This window comes from Podarcis bocagei (genome assembly GCF_964188305.1).
Source record: "Podarcis bocagei genome assembly, chromosome: 11".
Taxonomy (NCBI): Eukaryota; Metazoa; Chordata; class Lepidosauria; order Squamata; family Lacertidae; genus Podarcis; species Podarcis bocagei.
Genome location: NC_138136.1, coordinates 13,066,455 through 13,089,884, shown reverse-complemented (window position 1 = coordinate 13,089,884; position 23,430 = coordinate 13,066,455). Strand labels below are relative to the sequence as shown.

Sequence of the window (23,430 nt, the reverse complement as noted above, 5' to 3'; positions counted from 1 at the left end):
TGAACACTGATGATTTTTAGAAATATTTCTGCATTTTGGACCTGCAACTGGAAAAACTGGGCTGTTAAAGAATCTGTTCTTCAAAAGAAAGCACAGGGAGTCTTGTCATACCTTATCAATAAAACTTAATTAAATTCAACTTAATTAAATACCTTAATTGAAACACACCCAAGTAATGGATTTAAGCAACCTCCCCCAATCTAGTATCTTTCTGATGTTTTGTACTACAATTCCCACTACCTCAGCCAGCATGTCCAGTGCTCAGGAATGGTGGTAGTAATCCACAAACATCTTTAGAGCACTTAACTGGGAAAGGCTGGGTTTGAAGAATGGATGCATCTTAGCAGGAAGTTTAATCTTGAAGCATGAACTGACAACTAACAGAGAAAAGGTGGAGGGGGGAGAAATAAGACAAAGTGGGAACTGTTGTTAAATGTTTGTGACTAAGGAGTGGGCAGGCAATGACTTGCGGTGGGGAAGGGAAGAATAGCACATGGCATGCAAGGAAGAGGACAGGTTGGAAGAGGAAATGTTTTTCTTGGATATGTTATGGTCTACTCGGCTGCCGGTTTATTTATATCATGAAAAGTGATCCAAGCCATTTTCTTCTTGCTCAACGTGCAAAATTACAAATGCAGATGTAGCAAGAACGTTGAGAATGCTGGGAATGCAAATGAAAATGCAGTTCCCCTGAGAACTGATGAGCTGCTCTAAGGGGAAATATATTTATATATAAATCTCGCACAAGAACACATACACAGTGTCGGTCTATATGTAGTTTTAAGAATTTGACCCAGTATGTTTTATAGTGGTTTGAGCTAGTATATAAATCTTAAAGTGTACTTCTGTAAGTCCACCAGCTGTCATTTCTACCAGCACCCACCCTGTCCCAGAAAAAAAATAAATTACACTGGCTGTTGAAATCATCCCGTTGTTTGTTTTAAGCCTTAGCTGAGCACATTTCCCTAACTTCCACTAGTGCACTGGGAATTCTTCTGTTCTGATGTTTGACTAATTCTGGCACTTAAAGGTTATGGGAACTAACATTAAGCTGGGGGGGGGGGTAAATGGCAACAAAAATGTAATGAAATCAGAAGGATTTCTCTCAGCATAGCTGATTAACTGCAACATTGGGTTGAAAGTTAAGTAAACAGAAAGGCATGGGAAAAAACTACACAAGGGAAAGTGGCCAGAAATGGCTATTTTTATTCCCACAAAACGCTTCCATTGCAAACTGTTGAATTCTGTGCAGTATTTGGAATAGATCCTGTCAAACTGAAACCACAAACACATGCAACACCGCAAGGTAGGAGGAGGAGGAGGAGGCACTGGGGGGAGTGGGGAGCCTTTGGTCTGTATGGCAGATGTCAGTGGAAGATGGACTTTGCGTTTCTGATGCTGTCAACACATCAGGTTGTAACATTTTTTGATCACCTGCCAACTGTTGCACAAGCATTTAAATCAATAAATAATTTTCTGCAACAGGAAGCATACGTCCATGTTCCCACAATCTTTTAGCAAGTCTTATCCCGTATGTTTCACAGATGTTCCCCTTAAGAGACTGAAAGCTAGATTTGAGACAAATAAATCTCATGTGTGGCAATTTCCCTTCTAGTGAATAAAATCAGGTCCCTTAACAAATACTCATTTGACATAAACAAACCCTAGGCTTTTGAAAAGTTTAATTTTGTTTCAGCTTTTCTTTTTAATAATATCATTATTCTTTTTTAAAAAATTTTTATTAAATTTTCCAACATACATTTATAGTATCCAATCTAAATTTATCACATATTTTCTCTTTTAGACTTCCTTCAACCTCTCTGACAATCATCCATTATTCAAATTTTAAAATACGCATTTCCTAATTTTATATTTCATTTTATAAACCTTCACTCACTTAGTTTTCATCAATACAATAGTCCTCTATCATTTACAGAACTTCTTGAAATCCCACTAGCGTTATTTGCTCATCACATACACATTTCAGATAGTCTGAAAATTTTCCCCAGTCTTCAACGAACTTTTGATCTCGTATATATCTGATCTTTCCTGTTAGTTTGTCCAGTTCAGCATACTCCATCAGTTTCATTCTCCATTCTTCGAGCGTCGGCAGTTGTTCCTGTTTCCATTTTTGGGCCAATAATATTCTCGTTGCTATTACTGCATATTGGAAAAGTTTACAGTCCATTCTATTTATTTCATTTCCTACTATTCATAGTAGAAAAGCCTCTGGTGTCTTAACAAACGTATATTTCAACATCTTTTTCATCTCATTATATATCATTTCCCAGAAGCCCTTCACCTTCTTACAATCCCACCACATATGATAAAATGTTCCTTCTTTTTCTTTACATTTCCAACACTTATTACATGTTTTATATATATGTAATAATATCATTATTCACCAGAAACGGAAGCCTGCAGATGGGATTGTAGTATTATTCAAAATAAATTGTATCTTCCTTTATTTTATTAATTCTATATTGAGGGACAATCAAAGTATGTTTCTATTCCTTATTAAATGGCAAAACATATTGCACTTTATTACTATATTCCATATCTTCAAATGGCAACATTTTTCGAAGATCTGTTAGAAGTACTAAAGGGGGGGGGGGAACCATGTACCACTTGACAAAAGTTGCTAGTCAGTAAGGTTTTAGGCAGGGTAGATTAATCTGTTACAAGTGCAATGTGACAATCTGGATTTGCAGCAACAAGATGAGGATGAGCTCAATTCCAGAACAAGATGTTAACTAAGAAAGTTTACATTTTTATTTATTTGCATCATTCTTATCTTGCTTTCAAATTCAGGGGACTGTACATGACAACTCCCATTTTTATTTTTATAAGTGGCACTAAGGGGGACCCATTAGCCCCTAAAAAGTAGCCCAACCCCCACTGAACAGAGCCCTATGTTTTCTAAAAGTGAAAAAAAAAAGTTTCACACAGACATGAGGACTGGGACATTTGCAGGGAAACCAAAATGCTTGTTTACACATCACTTGGGTAGACAGGCAAACTAATACCAGTGTACTGGAAGAAGCAAAGATCACCAGTATTGAAGCAATAATTCTTCAACATCAACTTTACTGGACTTATCATGTTGTGTGGATGCCTGATTATCATCTTCCAAAGCAACTACTCTATTCCCAACTTTAAAATGGAAAGCGTAATGCTGGTGGTCAACAAAAGAGGTTTAAAGACTGTATCATGACAAATTTTTTAAAAGGCAGTATAAACACTGAGAACTGGGAAGAACTGGCCTGCAAGCGCTCCAGTTGCAGAACAGCCTTTACCAAAGGTGTCATGGACTTTGAAGAAGTTCGAACTCAGGACGCAAGGGAGGAACGTGCTAAGAGGTACAAATGCTTGGCAAATCCACACCGTGATCAACTCCTGCCCGGAAACCAATGTCCCCACTGTGGAAGAACATGTGGATCCAGAATTGGGCTCCACAGTCACTTACGGACTCATTGTTAAAACATGTTTATAGAAGATAATCTTACTCAGATACGAGTGATCGCCAAAGAAGAAGATAAACTAGAAATTAAAATCAAGATGCAATCCTTAGCATGCTTACTTTACTTGAAAGTTAATTCTATCACCATCAATAGGATTTACTTAATAGAAAATTGGCAGTAGAGAATAGACCATTTGGATGCTTTTCTCTTTTACAAATGAAACACGTGAAACAAAGCTTGCTTGCTTCCCTTTGTTTAGCCTAATATTTTTTCTGGTGATACTACTGAGTTGATCCTCCCAACAACCCTGTGAAAGGTAGGTTAGGCTGAGAGAGAAACCTCAGCCTTAGTTAAACATGAATCAACTAGCTTGTCTTTTTAGACAGAGCATTGACACAATTGAAGAAACAGCAAGAATGTGTTGAATTCCAATTGTATCAGTACTATTAAGTAGGAATGCTATTATTGCGGTGAGCCATGGTGGAAGACCACTTTGCCAAAGAATGATCAACTTGAGAAACCAGATGACTTCAAACCTCAGTTTTAATCATCTGGATCAAATGATGGTTTCTTTAATCAAAGGCAAACCACTGCTTCCTTCGGAGAGCCAGGAACCTTCCTGTGCAAGAAATGTTTAGCAATGAACTTTAGACGGGTCTTCTGGTATGTGAAAATTAACTAGGAAAGGTTTCAGAGCATATATGATGTCTGTACTATTCTGCAGCGTGAGACAGGAAATGCATCCAAACGCATTGAGCTGGTACCTGGAAACCTTTGGCTTGAGACTTTAAATGCTTGCCAGTGTTTTTGCTTGAGGTCCTTTGCTATTTCCAAAGAGCTAGGATTCATTACAAGCAACAGAATACCCACTCACCCCACAGCTTTGGTGCTACAAGCAAAATCTGTACCCATGCTATGGTTGTTCATACTCCCAGCCTCTGTCTTTGATAACACATTTTCTGGGATCAATTACTATACTTTTCCGTCTATAAGACTCCCCCAACTATAAGATGCCCCGTGTTTTGGGGGACTCAAATTTAAGAAAATGGCGGTGGTGGTGGTGGTGGTGGTGGTGGGGAGATGGCTCAGAGTTGTTGAGCTTTTTTGAGAGGACTGGCCAGTTTTACAGCTTGGGGGCGGGATTGCCAAAAATCGCTCACATGCAGCATAGACGCTGACAGTCGCTGGCAGCAGACAATTGCCCACTTGCCACAGCGACAGCCAATCACATACAGACCCTTCCTCAGCAAAAAAATTCTTACCCAACTGAGAAAAGCTGTCCACTGGCAATTGTGCATGTTCCCAAAACAGCAGCCACCAATTGTGGCAGCGACAGCCAATCAACAGCAGTGTTTGCTGCAGAAGCCAATCACCAACCCAATTAGAGAAGCAGCAGCCAATCCAAAGCAGCCCTTCTAGCAGTCACCAATCGTCGCTGAAAGCTCCTGCTTGCAGCTACAGCCAATCACCCGTCCACCCCATTGACTATCATTGTATAAGACGAGGCAAGTTTTTGAACATAATTTTAGAGTAAAAAACCCCATGTCTTATACATGGAAAAGTATGGTAATATTTCTATTGCATTGCACATTAGAAAACATTCACTGCTCTTCTTAGTTTCTCTGTATATGATATGCAGGTAACTTTAGGAGAGATTTGGTGCTTGATGTCTTTCAAATGTGAAGATAAAACAGAACTGAGCTTATAAATGTACTTTAAAGGTGATTTATGATGTGGAAAGCCAAACTGCATCACAAAAGTTTTTTTCCCAAAAGATCAACTAAGTCAGCTTCTTAATAATGTGTGAATTTCTCAAGCTGCAAACTGAGATGCTTGTTTCTAAAAACCATTTGCAATTTTCTGAGCTCATTATTTTCAAAAGAATTCTGTCTCAGACAAATAGTTGAAATTCCACAGTATGAATCATAGAAATTTGAGGACAAAACTAATTAAGTCTCATCTTCTTTAACAGTATTGGAATGTTTAGGGGAAGAGGGCAGGCACACATTTTCTCCAGTATTTAGCTAACCTAACCACAAGCCCACAAGACTTAAGTCACCAGCAGTTGCACTGTGACAAATACACAATTAAATGATCTCAATGATATTTCTTTGAGCAAATGGTTTCAGGATTTCAGGCTTAGATTTAAATATAAAGTCATCTTATCATGTTTCATCCTGTTCTGATGGAAGCTAACATGACTGTTAACTTGGATGGAGCCTTTCCATGTTCAAAGCCTATTGGAGTGCCAACAGCAGTAAGCACCACAATTATACCAAGGTATTCAAGTCAGCATATGGGGAATCATACCATATTAGTTTCACAGCAACCCTGTGAGGCAGGTTAGATCAAAAAACACTAAGATGCCCAGTAAGCTTCATGGCTGAGCAGGGGTTTGAACCCAAGAGTGCATATAGCTATCCTTAAAAAAAAAATAAAGAAGTGGGCTTGCCATATTTTTAAAACGGATGTGGAATAAACAGAGTTACTCTGTCTTCTCAATGCTTTTGCTAGATAGTGACTCTAATGCTTTAAAGTCACCGGGCTTGACCTCCCCTCCCTAAGTGCTAGAGGCAGATGCTCTGCCTTTTATTTATTGAAATGCTGCTTACAAGTTTACTGAAAGTGATGTTTTTCTGGTTCCTAATTCGTTTTGGGTTTTTAAATAAATTCTATTTATTTTTCCAAAATAAATTCTATTTAAAAACACACCCAGATGTGTGGAGACCAGTCTGGAATATAAAGATTTGGTCACAAAGGTGGCCTTAGGGCACATTGTATCAACTTGTTTTGGGGACAGAGGGGAAGGATATAATAATAATAATAATAATAATAATAATAATAATAATAATAATAATAATAATAATTATTATTATTATTATTATTATTATTATTATTATTATTATTATTATTATTATTATTATTATTTACTATTACTACTTATTCTTGTCAGTGCTTCCAAAGGGAAGGTGAACAGAGAGAGCAGGGAGGAGAAGAAATTATGACCAAGAGTCTTCTGGGTTTGCAACGGCTCCTCTGTTTCTGCGTGCGGCCTTGGCAGTTGCCTGATGGTGCCAACATCGGATGCTGGCCTTTTATCATTTTTATTTGATTTTACAAATATAAATTTATAACAAAACCAAATACATATCCATATAGAGAGATTTCTCTGAATCTCGAGACTTCCCCCCATCCCCTCCATGGGTCCTAATGTCAACGTTTTCATATTATATCATAGTCTTATATTTTGACACTGGCCTTTTCTCATGTGCTATCCCAAGGTCTTTGGCAGAAGAGTGAAGTAACAACAATGCAGTACAGTACATTGCAAGTGCTCTGGAGAGGAGAATCTGGCCCTCCAAACCTCTCTGGCTCTGCCAGGCCCTCAGGATACTCCCTAGACCAGTGTTTCCCAACCACTGTTCCGCGGCACACTAGTGTGCCGCGAGATGTTGCCTGGTGTGCCGCGAGATGTTGCCTGGAGGGAGGCGGGCGAGTCAGGCGGCGAGAGGTGGGGCGGCGGCGGCGAGGAGAGGCCGCCCAGCGCGGGGCTCTCGCCGTCTGCCTGCCTGGCTGCCTGCGAGCTCGGCGGGCAGCGCCTCCGCCCGCAGCGCCCGCCTCGCGGCTCTCATTCCCTGCCCCTGCCAAAGCTCACCCAGCCAAGCCGCGCTCTCCTTCCTGCCTCGCTTTGCTGCCTCCCCCCCCCACCCCCAAAGCTTGGAGGTTCCCCGGCAAGGGGGAGGGGAAAAAATTGAAACTTACACTTTCGTGCGTCCCTCCCGGCGTGACGCTGAGCGCTGACGTCATGGGGCTGTAATGGTGGTGTGCCTCGAGATTTTTTTCATCAAACAAGTGTGCCTTTGCCCAAAAAAGGTTGGGAAACACTGCCCTAGACCAAACCCCTCTTGGCTATGCTTCGCCTGGTTAAAATGTGCCTGTGAACTCTGATAATGCCTCTCACTTGCCTGGTGGGAAGACAGAGAAGTGGTTGTGTGAATGCATGTAGAATCAGCCCACTAAAATTAAAGCTAAAATTTTAGCTACTAAAGCTAAAATTTACATCCATTGCTCCGCCCAATTTTGCTTCTGGCCACACCCACCACTGGCATGTGACCCCCAGAAGGGAATTCAGTCTTCGGACTGAAAAAGGCTCTCCACCCCGTCCTAGCACAGTACACAGTACACAGCTGGTTTCTGCCCTAATCACACAGAACTGTTCTTCTTGATCCTGGAGAGAAAATTGCACTTTTTGAGTGCATTCGCACAGGGGCTTCACCACTCAAAGTATGCACATTTGGATGCACTCAGGTTTGCTCAACTTCAGGTCCAGCATTGTCTTTAGCCCAACACAGTTGCTTCAGCAGACGAAGCACATCCTCCCTCTGTCGTGCATTGCAAGTTATTATCTACAAAGTATCATAGACACAAAATAATTCAGGTATCTTTTGTCTTGTGTAGGGTTACGCAAGCTTTCGAGACAGAACTCTCCATCAGGCAAAACAGAAAGGTTAATAATGAAAAAGTGCCTACAACTGAAACATTAGGAGCTGTAATTCATACCCAGTAACTGTTCATACAAGGGTCTTGGCCCCTGAATAACACCTGCAGCTCCCTCTTCCCCCTGCCAGTGGAGATAAGAGCCTGGAAATGTTTGACATCAACAGTCAAAGGTCAGAAAGGACTGCCACAGACAACTCCACATATTGGGGCAATTTTTATTTCTAAGCAGGTTTCCTGGCTGAAAAGTGGAACAGAATCAAATAGGATATTGAACAGCAATGGCCCTATTCCTAAATGAAATATATGCAAAGCAGGGTATGGTACACTCAATTCTTCTGAATAAATAAGCTAATTCATAGGAACAGCAGGATTTACCAAAATATCCTCTGAACAAATAACTCTAAAGCCACATTTAAAATGTTCAGTTCAGTAGCTGACTGATACTGACCTGCTCAACCAATTATGCCTATGACTCATTTTCTCTAGACCAGAAAAATACACAGGATGTTTTTTTATGCATTACCCGTATCTATTGTTGGGTAGTTCATATTGTACAGAGTCTAACCACTTCTGCAGATTTCATTTAAGGGGAAATTACAGTGAAATTGCTCAAAAATGGTGCATAAACACTGTGCATGGATAATATGCCACACTGAAAGTTTACAACAAAATTCGTATGAAAACCAATTAATCTTCTCTTATTGCTCACAGTCTTCATTAACTTTAATAAGGTGTTTGGTGGTGTAAATCTAACTTGCCAACTGCTGCCAGAACCAACAAAACACAGGATCTAATTTCTCCCAAAGCAGATACAATTTCCTTCTCCCAGCTAGCTGCAAACTTGCCAGTTGTACCTTCCAGACAAAGGACTACGGATCCAAGCTGTATATAGAGACACAGGAACAGATGCTATGTGAAAAGTAAATATTTACTTCCAAGTTGTCTATGATGCTAACACTAAGAATCAATGTTTTAAAAGGGCTCTTACAAAGACCAATTCATGGAGGACAATGGCTGCTAGTGATACTGCCTGTATATTCCCCAGCATCAGAGGCAATATGAATATCAGTTGCAGGGGGAAAATAGGATACTGCCACTAGACTTCCCATAAGCACCAGAGTTTAAATGAGTATACCCCACAATCTTTTATTGAACGTACACTAAACCAGCAATTTCAGCCCCAGAGTATTAAACCCATGGGCTCAATTGCAAGAATGTGTGGGGCAATGGTATATCCCTTTTTAAGAGCAGGGTAGAGGTAAATTTCCCAGTGAAGTTTCAGCTCACAACAGCTATCCTCCTCTGTAAGGGTGTTTATTAAGATTATTTGCTGTTGGAGACTTACAGATCCTGATGGATTCCTGAATGCTCTTAAGAGATTTTCCAGTGGATAGAACAGGTGATCCTGTCAAGTTTCTCGTCCTGCTGTAGAATGGGGAGATGTGGCATGATCGCTTCTGAACACCCTCTCTGGTGTTGTGAAATCTGCAGTGCATACTGGTATTCTAGGAAGTTGCATGTAACAAAACAGGATGTTTGACGGCTAGAGCCTATGCCCTTTTCAAATGTGGGTTGTTGTTTTTTTCGGGGGCTTTATTGGATTGTTGTTTTTAATTTGATTATATATTTTGTGGTTTTATATTCTGATTTTGTTCTGTAAACTGCCCTGAGACCTCTGGGTATAGGGTGGTATATAAATTGATTGATGGATTGATTGACTGAGAGAGAGAGAGAGAGAGAGAGAGAGCACCAGTGGCATAAACCTTGATCTGAGGCCAACCTAGCCCTGGTTAGAGCACATAATCCCACCTACAATACGGCAATAAGGGTAGCAAAAAAGTCTTACTTCAAATGCCTCTACTGTGTCCTCAAGTAATCATACAATTAGTACAGTGGTACCTTGGGTTACAGATGCTTCAGGTTACAGACTCCACTAACCCAGAAATAGTACCTCGGGTTAAGAACTTTGCTTCAGGATGAGAACAGAAATTGTGCGACAGTGGCGCAGTGACAGGCCCCATTAGCTAAAGTGGTACCTCAGGTTAAGAATGGACCTCCAGAACGAATTAAGTTCTTAACCCAAGGTACCACTGTATTAATGTTTTAAATGATGAGTTTGGGGAAATCGATTTGCTGATTTTATTCTGATATGTTATATACCACTTTACTATTATTATTATTTTTAAAAAGTGCACCTTATAAATAAATAAATTGGGGGGGGGGAATAAATTAATTTGGGCCACTGTAATCCCTCAATCTTACCTCCCACATCTCTCATTACAGCTTTAGATTTCAATGATTTATTTATGACATTTGCATGGCACCTGATAGCACAAAGCACTGGCGATTAAAGGTTCAGGGAACAGAAACAGATGTGACTAAGTGATTTGATGGTGGTTTGGAGGAGGGAACCCATAAAAATATGCAATTTCATTGGATTTGATCTGTGTGTATGCATGTGCCCTCTCTTACTAACACCCCCTCCCTCCCAACCCCCTCTTTGCCTCACCCAGTCACTGTCTTCCTTCCCCATCCCCTGGTTTCCCAGATCCACTACCACTCACTAGCTGTTCTTTCTCTTCAGCTACTGAAGTGCCAATCTGAGCCTTGAATAGCACATAGAGCTGAAAGGGGAAGTGAGAAAAGGATTGGCAGCTCAGGTGCTGATCTGAGCTTTGAAGAGTAAATAAAGCTGAAGAGTATAAAAAACTGAAACAGGAAGTGGGAAGTGTTCCTCATACAACTTCCTCCTTTGGCTCATACACTTTTCAAGGAGGGAAAACCAAGTCCAATCAAGGAAACTCCAATCAAGGAGTAACCAAGCTAAGACTTACTCCAGATGTATAGGGGATTGAACAGGCATATGCTGTCTCTCTCACGTGTATATTGAAATTGTGGGTCTCTTTTAAAAAAAATAATATTTATAAAGTTTTCCAATTTAAGAATCCAATAAAAGCCACATTAAAAACATTCCAAATTGTAAAATAATCAAAGTCCAAATATTATGCCAAATTATAAATCTTTGTTTGAGTGATTCTGAAATTTTCTGCAAGGTTTTATAAGTCTACCAGTGTTTTTCATGCACAATGACAAAATAACCCCTAATGTGGCATGTCCCTTAATACTTATTATAGCTTTGGAAATACAAACATTATATGACATGATAAAAATGCAAATACATTTCCATTATTATACCACTACATTGCACTTAAGAATCATTTCTGCAAAATATAGTATGTTCTCAAATAATAGCTCCAAAATTGGTTTTCAGTTGAAAAAAGTAACCCTTTAACAATTTGGTAAATATTATCTTAAAGTTCATGGCATCTAGTAGAATCCATTCACTCATTGTGAACTCAGTAATTGCTTACTCTTGTTGAATCAATGTAAAGAAAGCAGGAGAATAGAAATGTAATTATGCCATGCTGCAGTTTAACACACCAGAAAAATCCTTGGTTGATTTGATTCCTATAAAAAGTTATTTCCAACAAACAATATTTATAAATTGTAATTGATTATCTCATAATATTATTATAAGACTGAGATATAAAAGGACAGATTTCTCCTCTCTCAATTCAGCTACCAGGGCAGTCATGTCTTCTGTGTTGTCTGAGGTTCTTTCTTCCTCCACAAGGAGCTAACACTCTGAAAGAACCTATGTGGCAAGATGTGTTGCTTGTGCTCATATTAGTCAAAAGGGAATTGTTATATCAATTTGATGAAAACAGCTCCTTCCTATCTTCCCACTTACCCATCCTCTGGCTCTCATTGTTGTTGCTATTTATTACCTGCCCTTCAGCCTCAAGTCCCATTGCTACCCATTATTCATACTGATTCAATCATCTCTCTTAGAAGAATTCTCAAACACAATATAGGGTACATAGGACCTGGCCAATGTTTTACTACCTGAGGCAACAGACTATGTGTTGTATCCAAGCAGCATACACAGAGCTCCACTCATGCCCCAAAACCTGCTCTGGAAGGTCCTCCAATCAATCCTCCGGAGCCGATTATGAGGGTGTTCAGGAAGATGTAGGGCAGAGAATAGAAGGGTGGAGTTCTACTGCATAAGTGGATCTCTGTTGCGCAACTAGAATTACAGCATTCAACACAACCAAAGATACTACAATTCCACAAACAGAAGCCAAGTAGGCTGGCAACTGATTTTTACTTCAACACCAGAAATAGAATAGTATCCTTCACAACATGAATAGTATCCTTCACAACATGAGGGCAGCAGGTAAGTTTAGGGAACGCAGGGCAGTTTGTCCTCCAATAAAGGAGAATGCTACCCCACAGCATGTGCCACCTAAGGGGACTGCCTCACTTTGCCTAATACTAGGACTGGTCCTCAGTGTACACTTCAATCCTATTTAAATCAAAGCAATTTGCTTCTAAGCAGTGTGCTTGGGTCCAAGATACTAACACACTTAAATCCATTTCATTTACCCGTAAGCTGGGAATAAAAGTGATAGGAAATTATTACCAAAATTGTGCTTTTGGGATGAAGAGTTTTAAAAGGCAGAAACCTTTAAAGGAAAAAGAAAATGTTCCAATCAACATATGGGGTTATTTAGTCTTAGAAACTCAGTGCTGCACTAAACAAAGGGAATAGACAATTTGAGGAAACAGATGCCTTTGAAATACACTAAAGAGGCAGAGTGCCAAAGGGGGAATGCCATGTGTGCTGCTTGTTTATGAATGATTGATAACAATTAGGGAATATGTTTCTGTCATAGGCTTGTTTAAACAAAGAAAACCGGAGAAGACATTGAAAAAGCTTGAAAACAGGATTGGGAAAGTCAGTCCCAGGGTAACAAAATATAACTGAACACAACAAAGAAGCAAACTGCAGCGTTATTTCATACTTTCTTGGCAAACAAAAATGAATACATTCAAATACATAAAAGCTCCAGGTAGGTGGTATGATACTGAGAACTTTAATAAGCATTGCTAGTCAAGAGACAGCTCCTGGAGTCCACTGATAATAAGAAAAAAAAGAACCCAGAAACCAGTTTCACAAAGGCACCAAATTTACACATTGTGAGATATGCATGAGTGGCTCCATCTGAATAGCTACCACAATGACTCAGAGGGTAAGCATTTCTAGCTATTACACATTTTCACTCTTCAATGTCTATTAACATAACATGTGTTTATTGAAAGGCAGAATTACAGCGCCTCTGGCCCCAAGCACCAGTGGGTGGAATGAGAAGGGGCTGCACATATGAAAAACAGGTCACACTCACTCATCTTCCTCATCTTCTGTTGTTCCCAAAGTCCATTACAAGGGAGGTCCCCCTCTCATAGGAATCTCCTGGTCTTTCTTGATTCTGGTGCAACTGTTTATCATCACTAGTACCACCTGCACTAGTGCTTCATTCTATGCCTCACTGAACACATCAAAATGTCTCTCTTAGTAGCTTGTTTCACTGGGATACATAAAAAAACCCCACAGCCTGTGCATCACAACCTTTTGCTGTAGGGAAAACAGATCTAATATATGACAGATTCTTGAGTCTGCGGGTCATTATTATGTAGCTGATTATGTTTGTTGTGTTTATTTGATATGACTTCATTCTTTAGGCTGCGGTCCAAACCTCCTTTGCACTGGGCTGAGGGTTTTTTGGGATTGGCTGGAAGCGTCCCAACACTCAGTAGTGCTGGACCTCCATTGGCTCCCAGTGCCCTTGTTGCTCTGCCAGTATGGGACTCCCTATTCTGTCCACTGAATGTGTGAGTGAGCAAAAATCCCACTGTTGGGATCTCTACAAGAGGTAGCACACAGAAAGCCCCCAAACTTCCATGGACTACAGCCCACTTTATCATTTGCATTTGATTAGTGGACTGAAATTCGCAAAGGTTTATGCTGTAATAATTTGTTACGTCTTTCGAGCACCTCAAAACCAAGCTTTGTAATTTTGATTGCAACAGACTAACATGGTTAATCCCCTGGATAATGCAGGGCTGTAGAAACCTTGCTCATCTTGGCACAGAGGTTTGTAGCGAGAACAAACATCTTATACATGGTGTCTCTCGCCGAATATCTTTGGCACATGTGTTTTAACTGTCAATTGCTATCACATGCCCCAGCATTCTCAATACCTAATTTCACCTGTCTCCCAACCAAATGAACATAAAACTTTTCCACCCTCTTCTGTGGAAGTTATGTTCCAAACCAGACATTCCTCAGCTCTTGTCAATGTTCCCTTTGTAATCATGTTATAAGGTGTTCCTGCCACCTTTTTTATTCTAAGTTCAGGTAGACCCTGGCCCTCTTGTATAGGTCTGCCTTGCCCCCAAACATTCCAAGGGCCTAACAAATCCAAATTCCTCCTCTTCCAATAAGCACCTAATCCACAAATTGAGGACACTCAGCTGTGCAGGAGTTCAAATGCTCAGTACCCAATATATTTATAAATTCCTATCTCAACTTAACACAGAGAGTGAGTGGTAAAAAAGGTAAACGGAAGTTGGAATATGAGTGTCCCAAGACAGATGGATGCCAACAAACCAGGCTCTTTCCTTTGGTAGATGCATGACAGCTATATAATTCACCAGCAAAACATTCCCTGTGACTGTAGCCCTGTGACTTAACAGCTACTCAATGTCTCCTTGCCGGGTAATAAATACCCTCTTTCATCAGATGCAGGCAGTTTCAATAATGTTTTAAAATTAATTTCTATGACTTCAGAAAATATTTACAACAAAATGACCCCCCCCCCATACTTGCTTTTAAATGAGTGGGATGAAATAAACCACAGTGAACAATGAAGGAGTTCTGTATATGGAAAACTCTGCTTTCATCCAAATCTTCTGACTCATACTTGAAATGCCAGTGCAACAGGAGGAGTTGCTGGGCATTTTGAAAACTGCAATGTGACACTAAAAACAGCAACATACAGCAGGCTTTTCTAGGGGATTATTCTCTGACAAAGAAATGTATTATTCACAGTGTGTACAGTATTATCAAGAATATTCAGTATACACAAAAATATGTTTTATTAATTGGTTGTATGAATACTTTATATGTTACAACTGTAATCCCACTTACTCGGGAGTAAACTGCATTGAGCCCAATAGGACTTACTTCTGGGAAGATGTGTATAGGATTGTGCTGTAAATTATATACATTATGGATTAATTTACTTGCATACTGTCATACTGTAACATTATGAGCAATGAATATTTTAAACTGCACATGCTTAGCTGCAATTAAACATTTTCCAACACCAAAGAAAAGTGCAAATAAAGCTGAAGTAGTAGGCAGCCCCATGGAAATTCACAACTTTGTTTCTTACATAGAAAAGGGTGCCATTACACATGTGCACAGTGTCATTGTTGCCTTGCTAAAAACATCAATTATCCTCTGCACATCTATGGTCAGGGAAAGTGCTTCTATGCAAGAGGACCCATGTATGATTTCCAGACAAGACTGACTTCATACATGATATTCATACATTGAATTCATACATTGTTTACACCTACACATCCACTGCCAAAAGAGCTAAACCAACACCCCAAAATTTTAAAATGTGAGGAGCATTTGCATCTAGTTTCATGCAGTTTTTCTCCCTTCAAAAAACAACAACAAAAAACTATTTTTATCCCAACCACCTTTTTTCTGTCAAGGAACAAAGCAGTCCAACCAACAGAAAAGAAACGATTGTTTCATTGGAGCCACAACACAGCAAAACACAGAAGAACATTTTTGCAATGCATGGCTCAGTCCTGAAAAGCAATAATCTCTGCTCAGGGGGCGGCGGGGGGGACGGGACAGGAGAGAGGGACTGGGGTGGCAAAGCTCAATTTCTTTTATTTAGTGTATGCTTGAGGTTTTTCTGTCAGCATCACTTGGGGAAGTTCTCTTTCTACAGTATTCACTTGTTATGTTTCCTTGGTGAGGAGAGAGGTTGGGGTGCCCTAGGGTGTGGTTGATCATCTCTGGCTGGCTGCAGTGGTATTTGTTTGAGGGGGGTTGTCGGGTTAAGTTAGGAATATTCAATCGTATGCTGTCGGTGGGTTATGAGCTCTTTCTAGTGTGAATTGGCATTGTTATCTTGGAACGTGTTCAGTAGGGCCAGTTCTGGGGTGACTTCTCATACCTGTTTAGTTATTTTGCTTATTTCTGGTATGACTGTGCACACTCCTTTTCTGACTGGGTCCTCGATTACTTGGTTTGGTGGGATCTGCTGGTTCAGGCACAGCATGTCTGAGAAGGGATCATGGGGAGGAGGTGCGAGGAAAAAACTGTTGTGACATTGATTTCTTTGGCAACTTGGAAGGGCTGTGGTGGGATCCAGAAAGAGCAACCCGGAGCCCCACTGACCACTTAACTGCTCTCTTCTCCATCAGCTTGGGAGCTTTTCTGAGACGCTTGCGGGGTATGATAGCATCCTTAGACCAGTGTTTCCCAACCACTGTTCCGCGGCACACTAGTGTGCCGCGAGATGTTGCCTGGTGTGCCGCGGGAAAAATTAAAAAATTCGAAAGATTTTTTTTTTAAGTCAAATTTTCGATTGGGGCGCCGTCACTAGATGACCCCTGGGGTTCCCTCCCTCCCTCCCGCTCTGCGCCTCCCTCCTCCTCCTCCGGGGAGGCCCTTCCTGGCTCTCGGCCAAGGCTTGGCGGCTGCCACTCACTCACTCGCTCGCCCACCCGTCCCTCCATCCCTGCACCCGGCCTCTCCCCCTCCGTCCCCGGCGCGGGGGCTGCCGGGATCCGTAGTCCCCTTGCCCTTGGGCTCCGCGCCCGCGCGGGGTGCGCAAACTACGTTTCCCAGCGTGGCCTGGCGTTTTGTTTGAAGTGCTCTTCTCCCGGCCATGGAATGAGCGCAGCGGCGGCGGCCGGGCGGGCAGGGGCTCTTCCGCGCAGACCCCGCACAGCCTGCCTGCGCCCCCGCAGAGATCGGGCGGCAGGATGGAGCCCGGGGATCCCCGCGGAGGCGGAGCGGCGGAGGCTGCCCCCCAGGTAGGGCTGCGTCGGGGGGGGGGTTATTTTTGCAATGCTGCATCCGCGCCGGAGGGGACGCATCGGACTGCGGGGAGACCCCTTGGCGGGCATGCAAGGCAATGCATGCGTGCAGGCGTTGCATGGAGTGCAGTGCAATGCAATGGCAACGCGGCGCCCTGCATGCATGCATGCAACTTCCACCGGCGCTCCGGACTTGGCAGGTGAGGGGGGTCCCCAGTGGGCGGCAGAGAGAGCCGGGAGGGCGAAGGGGAGCCGGGGGGGAGCAGCGCTGCTCCCCGAGCCGAGCCCGGGGGGAAACTTCGGCGTCGTTGCGCCGGGTGTTGGAAGCGGAGGCTGGCGGGGGCCCCTCACCTGCAAAACCTGGTCGCCTCTCATATATTTCGTGCATTGCATTCATCGCCCGCTTTCTCCTCCAAGGAGCTCCCGGGGGCGCGCGTGGTTCTCCCCGTGTTATCCTCGCAACAACAGCCCTGCGAGGTGGGTCAGGCGAGTGGCCCAAGGGAGCACCCAGGGATTGTCCTGGCCAGGTGGGGTGATTTGAACCCTGCTCTCTGCCCGGTCTTCGTCCTCATTTAGCCCCCACATGTGCATGACTGTGCATGACTGAGGTTTTCCCCCCTCGTCTTGGCTATGGTGTGAGTCTGTCCTGTTAATTAATGGGGTTCTGCCTTCGGAGAAGATGAGCCAGCCCTCAAGGAGGTGATTATGTAATTTGCTAGCAATTCATGTCCCTCCCGGCGTGACGCTGCGCGCTGACGTCACGGGGCTGTAATGGTGGTGTGCCTCGAGATTTTTTTCATGAAACAAGTGTGCCTTTGCCCAAAAAAGGTTGGGAAACACTGCCTTAGACATTTGAGCATCTTTATCAAGATGCTAACAGACCTGTCTGCCTTTGATCAGTTGTGCTTCAAGGGAAGCTCACTAGTCCTCTGATTCTTTAATATTTTCCAGCCCAGATAGATGTCAACCAAAGGACCTCACAACAGTCATCTCTTTGCAGGAGCAAGGAAGCATAGGAGAATCAGATGCACCACAAGAGCATCTTGGATGGGATGGCTTTCAAAGAGGGCTAGACAACTGCATAGAGACCTATCAAAGGCAACTAGCCGTGATGGCTATGCTCAGCCTTCCCTGTTGGAGAGAACAATGCTTCTGAAAAGCACTTGCTGGAAACCACACACTCCCCAAATGTGTTTCACAAGGACCCTTTCCTTCCCTCTACCCCAGTACCTGAGCGTTATCACGTCTTTCCAGGGATTTGCCAGAACGAAGTATATGCTGGGGAAAGGATCCCTCCCTGCAAAGAAAATGGATGAACCAGCAGGCACCTGGCCAGCCATGCTAGCACCAGTCTGGCGCATGACGGTGGGATACACAGGAAGGAAGCATTCCTATAGTATAGGGCACTCAATTGGCATTTCCACCTACCTGAACTCTGAGCCTTTCCTCCTTGTTCTGGACTGCCTCTCTCCTAAGGAAGATGCAAGCTCTGGCTAGAAGCCACTGGTGAGGAGAGTGTTCCTATGATTTCCAAATGTTTCAGAAGCATCTTTTTGTTCCTTTAGCTGGTTGATATAATAGCATGGCAGAGTTGGAAGGGATCCCAAGGGTCATCTAGTCAAAGCCATGGCTAAGCAAGGATCCTGCCCACAGTCAGCCCTGGTTGAGCTCCAAACTCCAGCCTTCTGGTTACCATTGCAATTCTGCATAGTGTGGAGAAAGGGGAGAGAGAAATGTGTTGCTTACACTCACGTAACACTGATATGAGATCCACACCATGCAGCCCTTTCAATAACTAACGCCTAAGGGCTGTCACATAGAGCAAGCTTGTTTTCTCCAGCTCCAGAGGGCCTTAGGGCCTGAAGCAGTGACTCTCCTTCCTTAGAGGTTTTTAAAAAGTGCTTGGATGACCATTGGCCATGGGTCATCTAGTTGAGATTCCTTCATTGCAGGGGGTTGGACTAGATGACCCTTGGGGTACCTTCCAACTCTACAATTCTATGATGCTATGTTCTAAAGAGCATCTAAAGCACATGACTTCCCCCAAAATGATTTGTGGCATTGTGGCTTCCCTCTCAAATACCTACAATACCCAGAACCCCTAACAAACTACAATTCCCAGGATCATTTGGGGGAAGACATCTGGTTTTTAGAACAGGGATGGAGAGCCTGCAGTTCGCTCACCCCCGTTCCCTAGGAAACAGGAATGGGAAGCTCAAGTGCTTCTAACAGTATGGTTATTTTATACGTGTATAAAATATTGAATGTAATTGGGTTATTAAGCTAATTGTATCAGAATTATTATGGGAATGTTAAGGAGGGAGGGGGGAAAGAGTGTAGAATTCTGGTGGTGAGTGATGATTGGATGCAGATTTGAAAGGGAGTTTGAATGCGAGGCAGTTGAGAGCAGTGGGTTCTGGAGGGGGTGGATGGGCAACTATCGCTTCTCAGCCTTTTGGCTAAGATCAAGTGTAGTAACTATTCAGTTTAGGATCAGTAGTCTAGTCATCATTTTTGTAATAAAACAGTATATAAGATAAAGAAAATTTAAGCCATAAGCTCAGGTACACACATCATCCTACAATCATTTAGTGAATCATCCATATAGTCTTCTTTAGTGAGGGTGCAGTACCTAGGATCTGGACCAAACATTGATATTTTTGCTCTTTTCTAGTTTCATGAGTTTATGTTCTGATTCTAACAATGTAATAGGGGTGGGGGCTGCCACACACTCCTTTTGTTCTTTTAAAAAAAATTCCCCTTGTTTTCAAAAGTACATGCATTGTCTCTTTCTTATGGAGCGTCTTATGGAGCGAATGCACTGGACAGCAGAGGGATCCCTCAGCTGCCACTGCAGTCGCAAGCTGAGGGATGCTTCCGGAGCTGAAGCCATAGCTCCCATCCGTCACTCACTGTAAAGCCAGCAGAGCAAGAGTCGCTGACATGCTCTGCTCTGCTCAGCTCTCACTTTTCTTGCTTTTCTTGCCATGGCTCCCATCCACCCCTCCTCCTGCCTTGCTGTAAAGCAAGGAAAAGCACCTGTCCCAGTGTCTCCTCCTCCTCTTCTAGCTCCGGCGTCACCTCGCTTTATAGTGAGGTGGGAGGAGGGATGGGCAAGCAAAATGAGAGCTGCGCAAAGCGGGACAGAAGCCATGTAAGCGGCTCTCGCTTTGCTTACTTTAAAGCAAGAAAAGCGAGAGCTGCTTATACGCTCTGTGCATATTTTTTTTCTTGTTTTTCTCCTCTAAAAACTAGGTGCGTCTTATGGAGCGAAAAATGTGTTTGTTGTGAGACATTGGTGTTATATGCAGTATAGCGTTGGGAAGAAAAGAGGGGGCAGACCAAACTATACATCAGACCAAACAAATCATAATCAGTTTCCTTCTTATGCCTGAGATTAGGAAGAATATTTTCCAGTTGGGGGGAAGGATATGGAGTCAGTCTGTGCTATCCTGACAGGAAGAGAGGCCAAACCTTTTACTGCCCCCTCTCACACCCTCATTTTATTTTATTTTTGACCATGAAAGGGGCTTTTTCAAAAAGGGAAAGTTTGGGCAAGTCATGCCAAAATGGTAATACATTAGGGTTTCCTAAACTTGCTGCTTTAGGACTACAATTCCCATCATCCCTGACTACTGGCCCTGCTAGATAGGGATGATGGAGAGTTGTAGTCCCAAAACAGCTGAAGAAGAACCACGGTTTGAGAAACCCCGCTGACTTGAACAAACCCGACTGATTAAGCTACCCGATGAAGGCCCCAAAGCCCTCCTTCTTTATGCCTGAAATTAGGAAGAGTATCTTCCAGTCGGGGTGCCAACTTAAATAAAGTATGGGGGGGGGCAGGTAAGCCCAGCCCCACACAATCAATCATGTGATGCAGCATGCACACACCACTTGAATGCCCATCAACTTTGGAGGGACTGGCCCCCTGACCTATTTTTTTTAATCAGAGTGGCTGGAGCAACCCAGTCATATGGGCAGCATACAAGCAATTATTATTGTTGTTGTTGTTGTTGTTGTTGTTGATGGGATCTTGGCTCCTACACTTCCAATTTGGGGAAGGATGTGGAGTCAGCATACAAGTAGTAAAATTGTTGTTGTTGCTATGATGATGGCTGGGGCAACCCAGTCAGATGGGCAGCATACAAGTATATACAGCATATAGGGTGATAAATACGGTACTTAATTTGTTACGGTGGTCCGTTCTTAACCTGAAACTGTTCTTAACCTGAAGCACACCTTTAGCTAATGGGGCCTCCTGCTGCCGCTGCGCAGCCGGAGCACGATTTCATAGAATCATAGAGTTGGAATAGACCACAAGGGCCATCGAGTCCAACCCCCTGCCAAGCAGGAAACAAATTTCTGTTCTCATCCTGAAGCAAAGTTCTTAACCCGAGGTAATATTTCTGGGTTAGCGGAATCTGTAACCTGAAGCGTATGTAACCCGAGGTACCACTGCAATAAAATTGTTGTTGTTAGAGCCGATGGGACCTTGGCTCCTATTATTACTGTTGCTGGAGCATCCCAGTCAGATGGGCAGGATACAAATAATAAAATTATTATTATTGTTGGTGGTGGTATTATTATTGTTGTTGTTACTGGAGCCGATGGGACCTTGGTTCCTACGCTTCCAGTTTGGGGGAAGGATGTATAGTCAGCAGCTATTCTGACAGGACCAGAGACTCACCTTCCGCGGCCCCATTGCCGCCCCTCCCCTCTTTAACTGACCATGGAAGGGGCTTTTTTTTGGAAAAGGGGAGTTTAGGCGAGTCCTACCAAAACCGCACCTCGTCGGCTGAGGTGGATAAAAACGAACAAACAACCCCGCGATTAAGCTACCTGAGGAAGGCCCCCTAAGCCCTGGCTAACTTAAGGTCGCCGTTTCTTGGCGGGAAGCCCTGAGGAGACGACGGTTAACGGAGCACCGACGACGGAACGTTCCGACTTCGCGCGCTCGGGTGGGAGGGGGAGGCATCACGTGCCGCCGCGAGGAGGCCACGTGGCGAGCGCGCTACCAATGGGAAGGCCGGAGAGGCCGCCGCCGCCGCTGCCCGGCGCGCGCTTGTAAACAAGGCAACATGGCGGCGACTGTGGCGGCGGCGACGCTCAGCCTCCTGCAGCGTCGCCGAGCGGGTCTGGCCGCGGTGGCGACCGCCGCTTCGTCTTCCTTCTCCTCCTCGCCGTCCGCTTCCTCCTCGTCGTCTTCTTCTTGCTCTCCCTCGCGGCCTCTGAGGGGTTTCGCGGCCTTGCCGCCCTCGGCCGCGAGAGGCTACAGTTCTGAGGCGAAAGCGGGCGGCGAGGAGGAGCTGCGAGTGCGCTACTTGGACGACGAGCACAAAGGTGACTATAACGGGGGTGGGGTGGGGGTGAGGGGCTGGATCCTCGTCGGCACGTGTCAAGGAATCCTGACGCCCCGGGAAGGAAGGAAGCGTGTAACGGAGAGGCGCTTCTCTTTCCCTCGGACTCCGTTGAGCTCTGCCCGTTCGGCGGTTGCGGAAATCCGTCGTGACGCGCCAACCGGCTTGTCAAATTAGAGATGATGACGTGGGGCGGCTGGCCCTTTAAATGGGGGGGGGGGAGGACGGGGGCAGCGACGTGCGTGCCGGTTCATCTCCACTGCTCATGCGCAGCTCAATTCCCCCAAATGAGTTCCAGTGGATGCTGAGTTCTGTCGTTGTGTTCGAAGGGGCTTGTTTCATTTCATTTCATTTTATTTTCACTTCTTGGTTATCTAGTTCCCACGCACACATAGACACGAGCCCAGGGCAGGATAGAAGTTCAGGATGCTAATTGCACCTTATTTGGAGTCACTATTAGGTAAAGGTGAAGGGACCCCTGGCTTAGGTCCAGTTGCGGATGACTCTGGGGTTGCGGCGCTCATCTCGCTTTATTGGCCGAGGGAGCCGGTGTACAGCTTCCGGGTCATGTGGCCAGCATGATTAAGCCGCTTCTGGCAAACCAGAGCAGCGCGCGGAAACACCGTTTACCTTCCCGCTACAGCGGTGCCTATTTATCTACTTGCACTTAGACGTGCTTTCAAACTGCTAGGTTGACAGGAGCAGGGACTGAGCAACGGGAGCTCACCCTGTTGCGGGGATTCGAACTGCCAACCTTCTGATTGGCAAGTCCTAGGCTCTGTGGTTTAACCCACAGTAAAAGCATTAGATTCTCATTTGCACTGCTGCTAGATCTAGACAAGGCTTCCTCAACCTCAGCCCTCCAGATGTTTTGAGACTACAGTTCCCATCATCCCTGACCACTGGTCCTGCTAGCTAGGGATCATGGGAGTTGTAGGCTAAAAACATCTGGAGGGCTGAGGTTGAGGAAGCCTGATCTAGACCACTGTTTCCCAAACCTGGGTCTCCAGCTGTTTTGGAATATAACTATCCCTAATTATCAGGATCAGGGATGATGGGAATTGTAGTCCCAAAAAACAGCTGGAGACCCAGGTTTGGGAAACACTGTTTTAGGCAGTCCTGTCAATCTAGCAGTTCGA

At 43.8% G+C, this 23,430-nt stretch overlaps 1 protein-coding gene and 1 long non-coding RNA gene across 8 annotated transcripts in view; one reads left to right on the top strand and one right to left on the bottom strand.

The window, feature by feature from the left end:
- LOC308597832 overlaps window positions 1-21,912 on the bottom strand; it is a 46,493-nt gene extending 24,581 nt beyond the window's left edge. Inside the window, exons 1-3 of one of the 5 annotated variants that reach the window (XR_014013167.1) lie at window positions 21,774-21,910; window positions 18,363-18,637; window positions 9,307-9,386 (exon numbers count right to left, since the gene is read on the bottom strand). This is a non-coding gene — a long non-coding RNA (uncharacterized lncRNA). Of the gene's footprint in view, window positions 1-8,162; window positions 8,844-9,306; window positions 9,467-18,362; window positions 18,638-21,773 lie in introns of those variants that run through there. The other 4 variants (XR_014013170.1, XR_014013166.1, XR_014013168.1 and 1 more) reach the window with 4 other exon arrangements.
- Window positions 21,913-21,988: 76 nt separating this feature from the next.
- Window positions 21,989-23,430, top strand: part of AUH (AU RNA binding methylglutaconyl-CoA hydratase) — a 32,627-nt gene continuing 31,185 nt past the window's right edge. For 2 of the 3 annotated variants that reach the window (XR_014013128.1, XM_081213845.1), the window contains exon 1: window positions 21,989-22,274. Coding sequence is in view for 2 of the 3 variants with exons in the window: in XM_081213845.1 (XP_081069971.1) it covers window positions 22,013-22,274 (262 nt within the window). In the remaining variant the exon portion in view is untranslated. The remainder of the gene's footprint in view (window positions 22,275-23,430) is intronic. The other variant, XM_081213844.1, reaches the window with a different exon arrangement.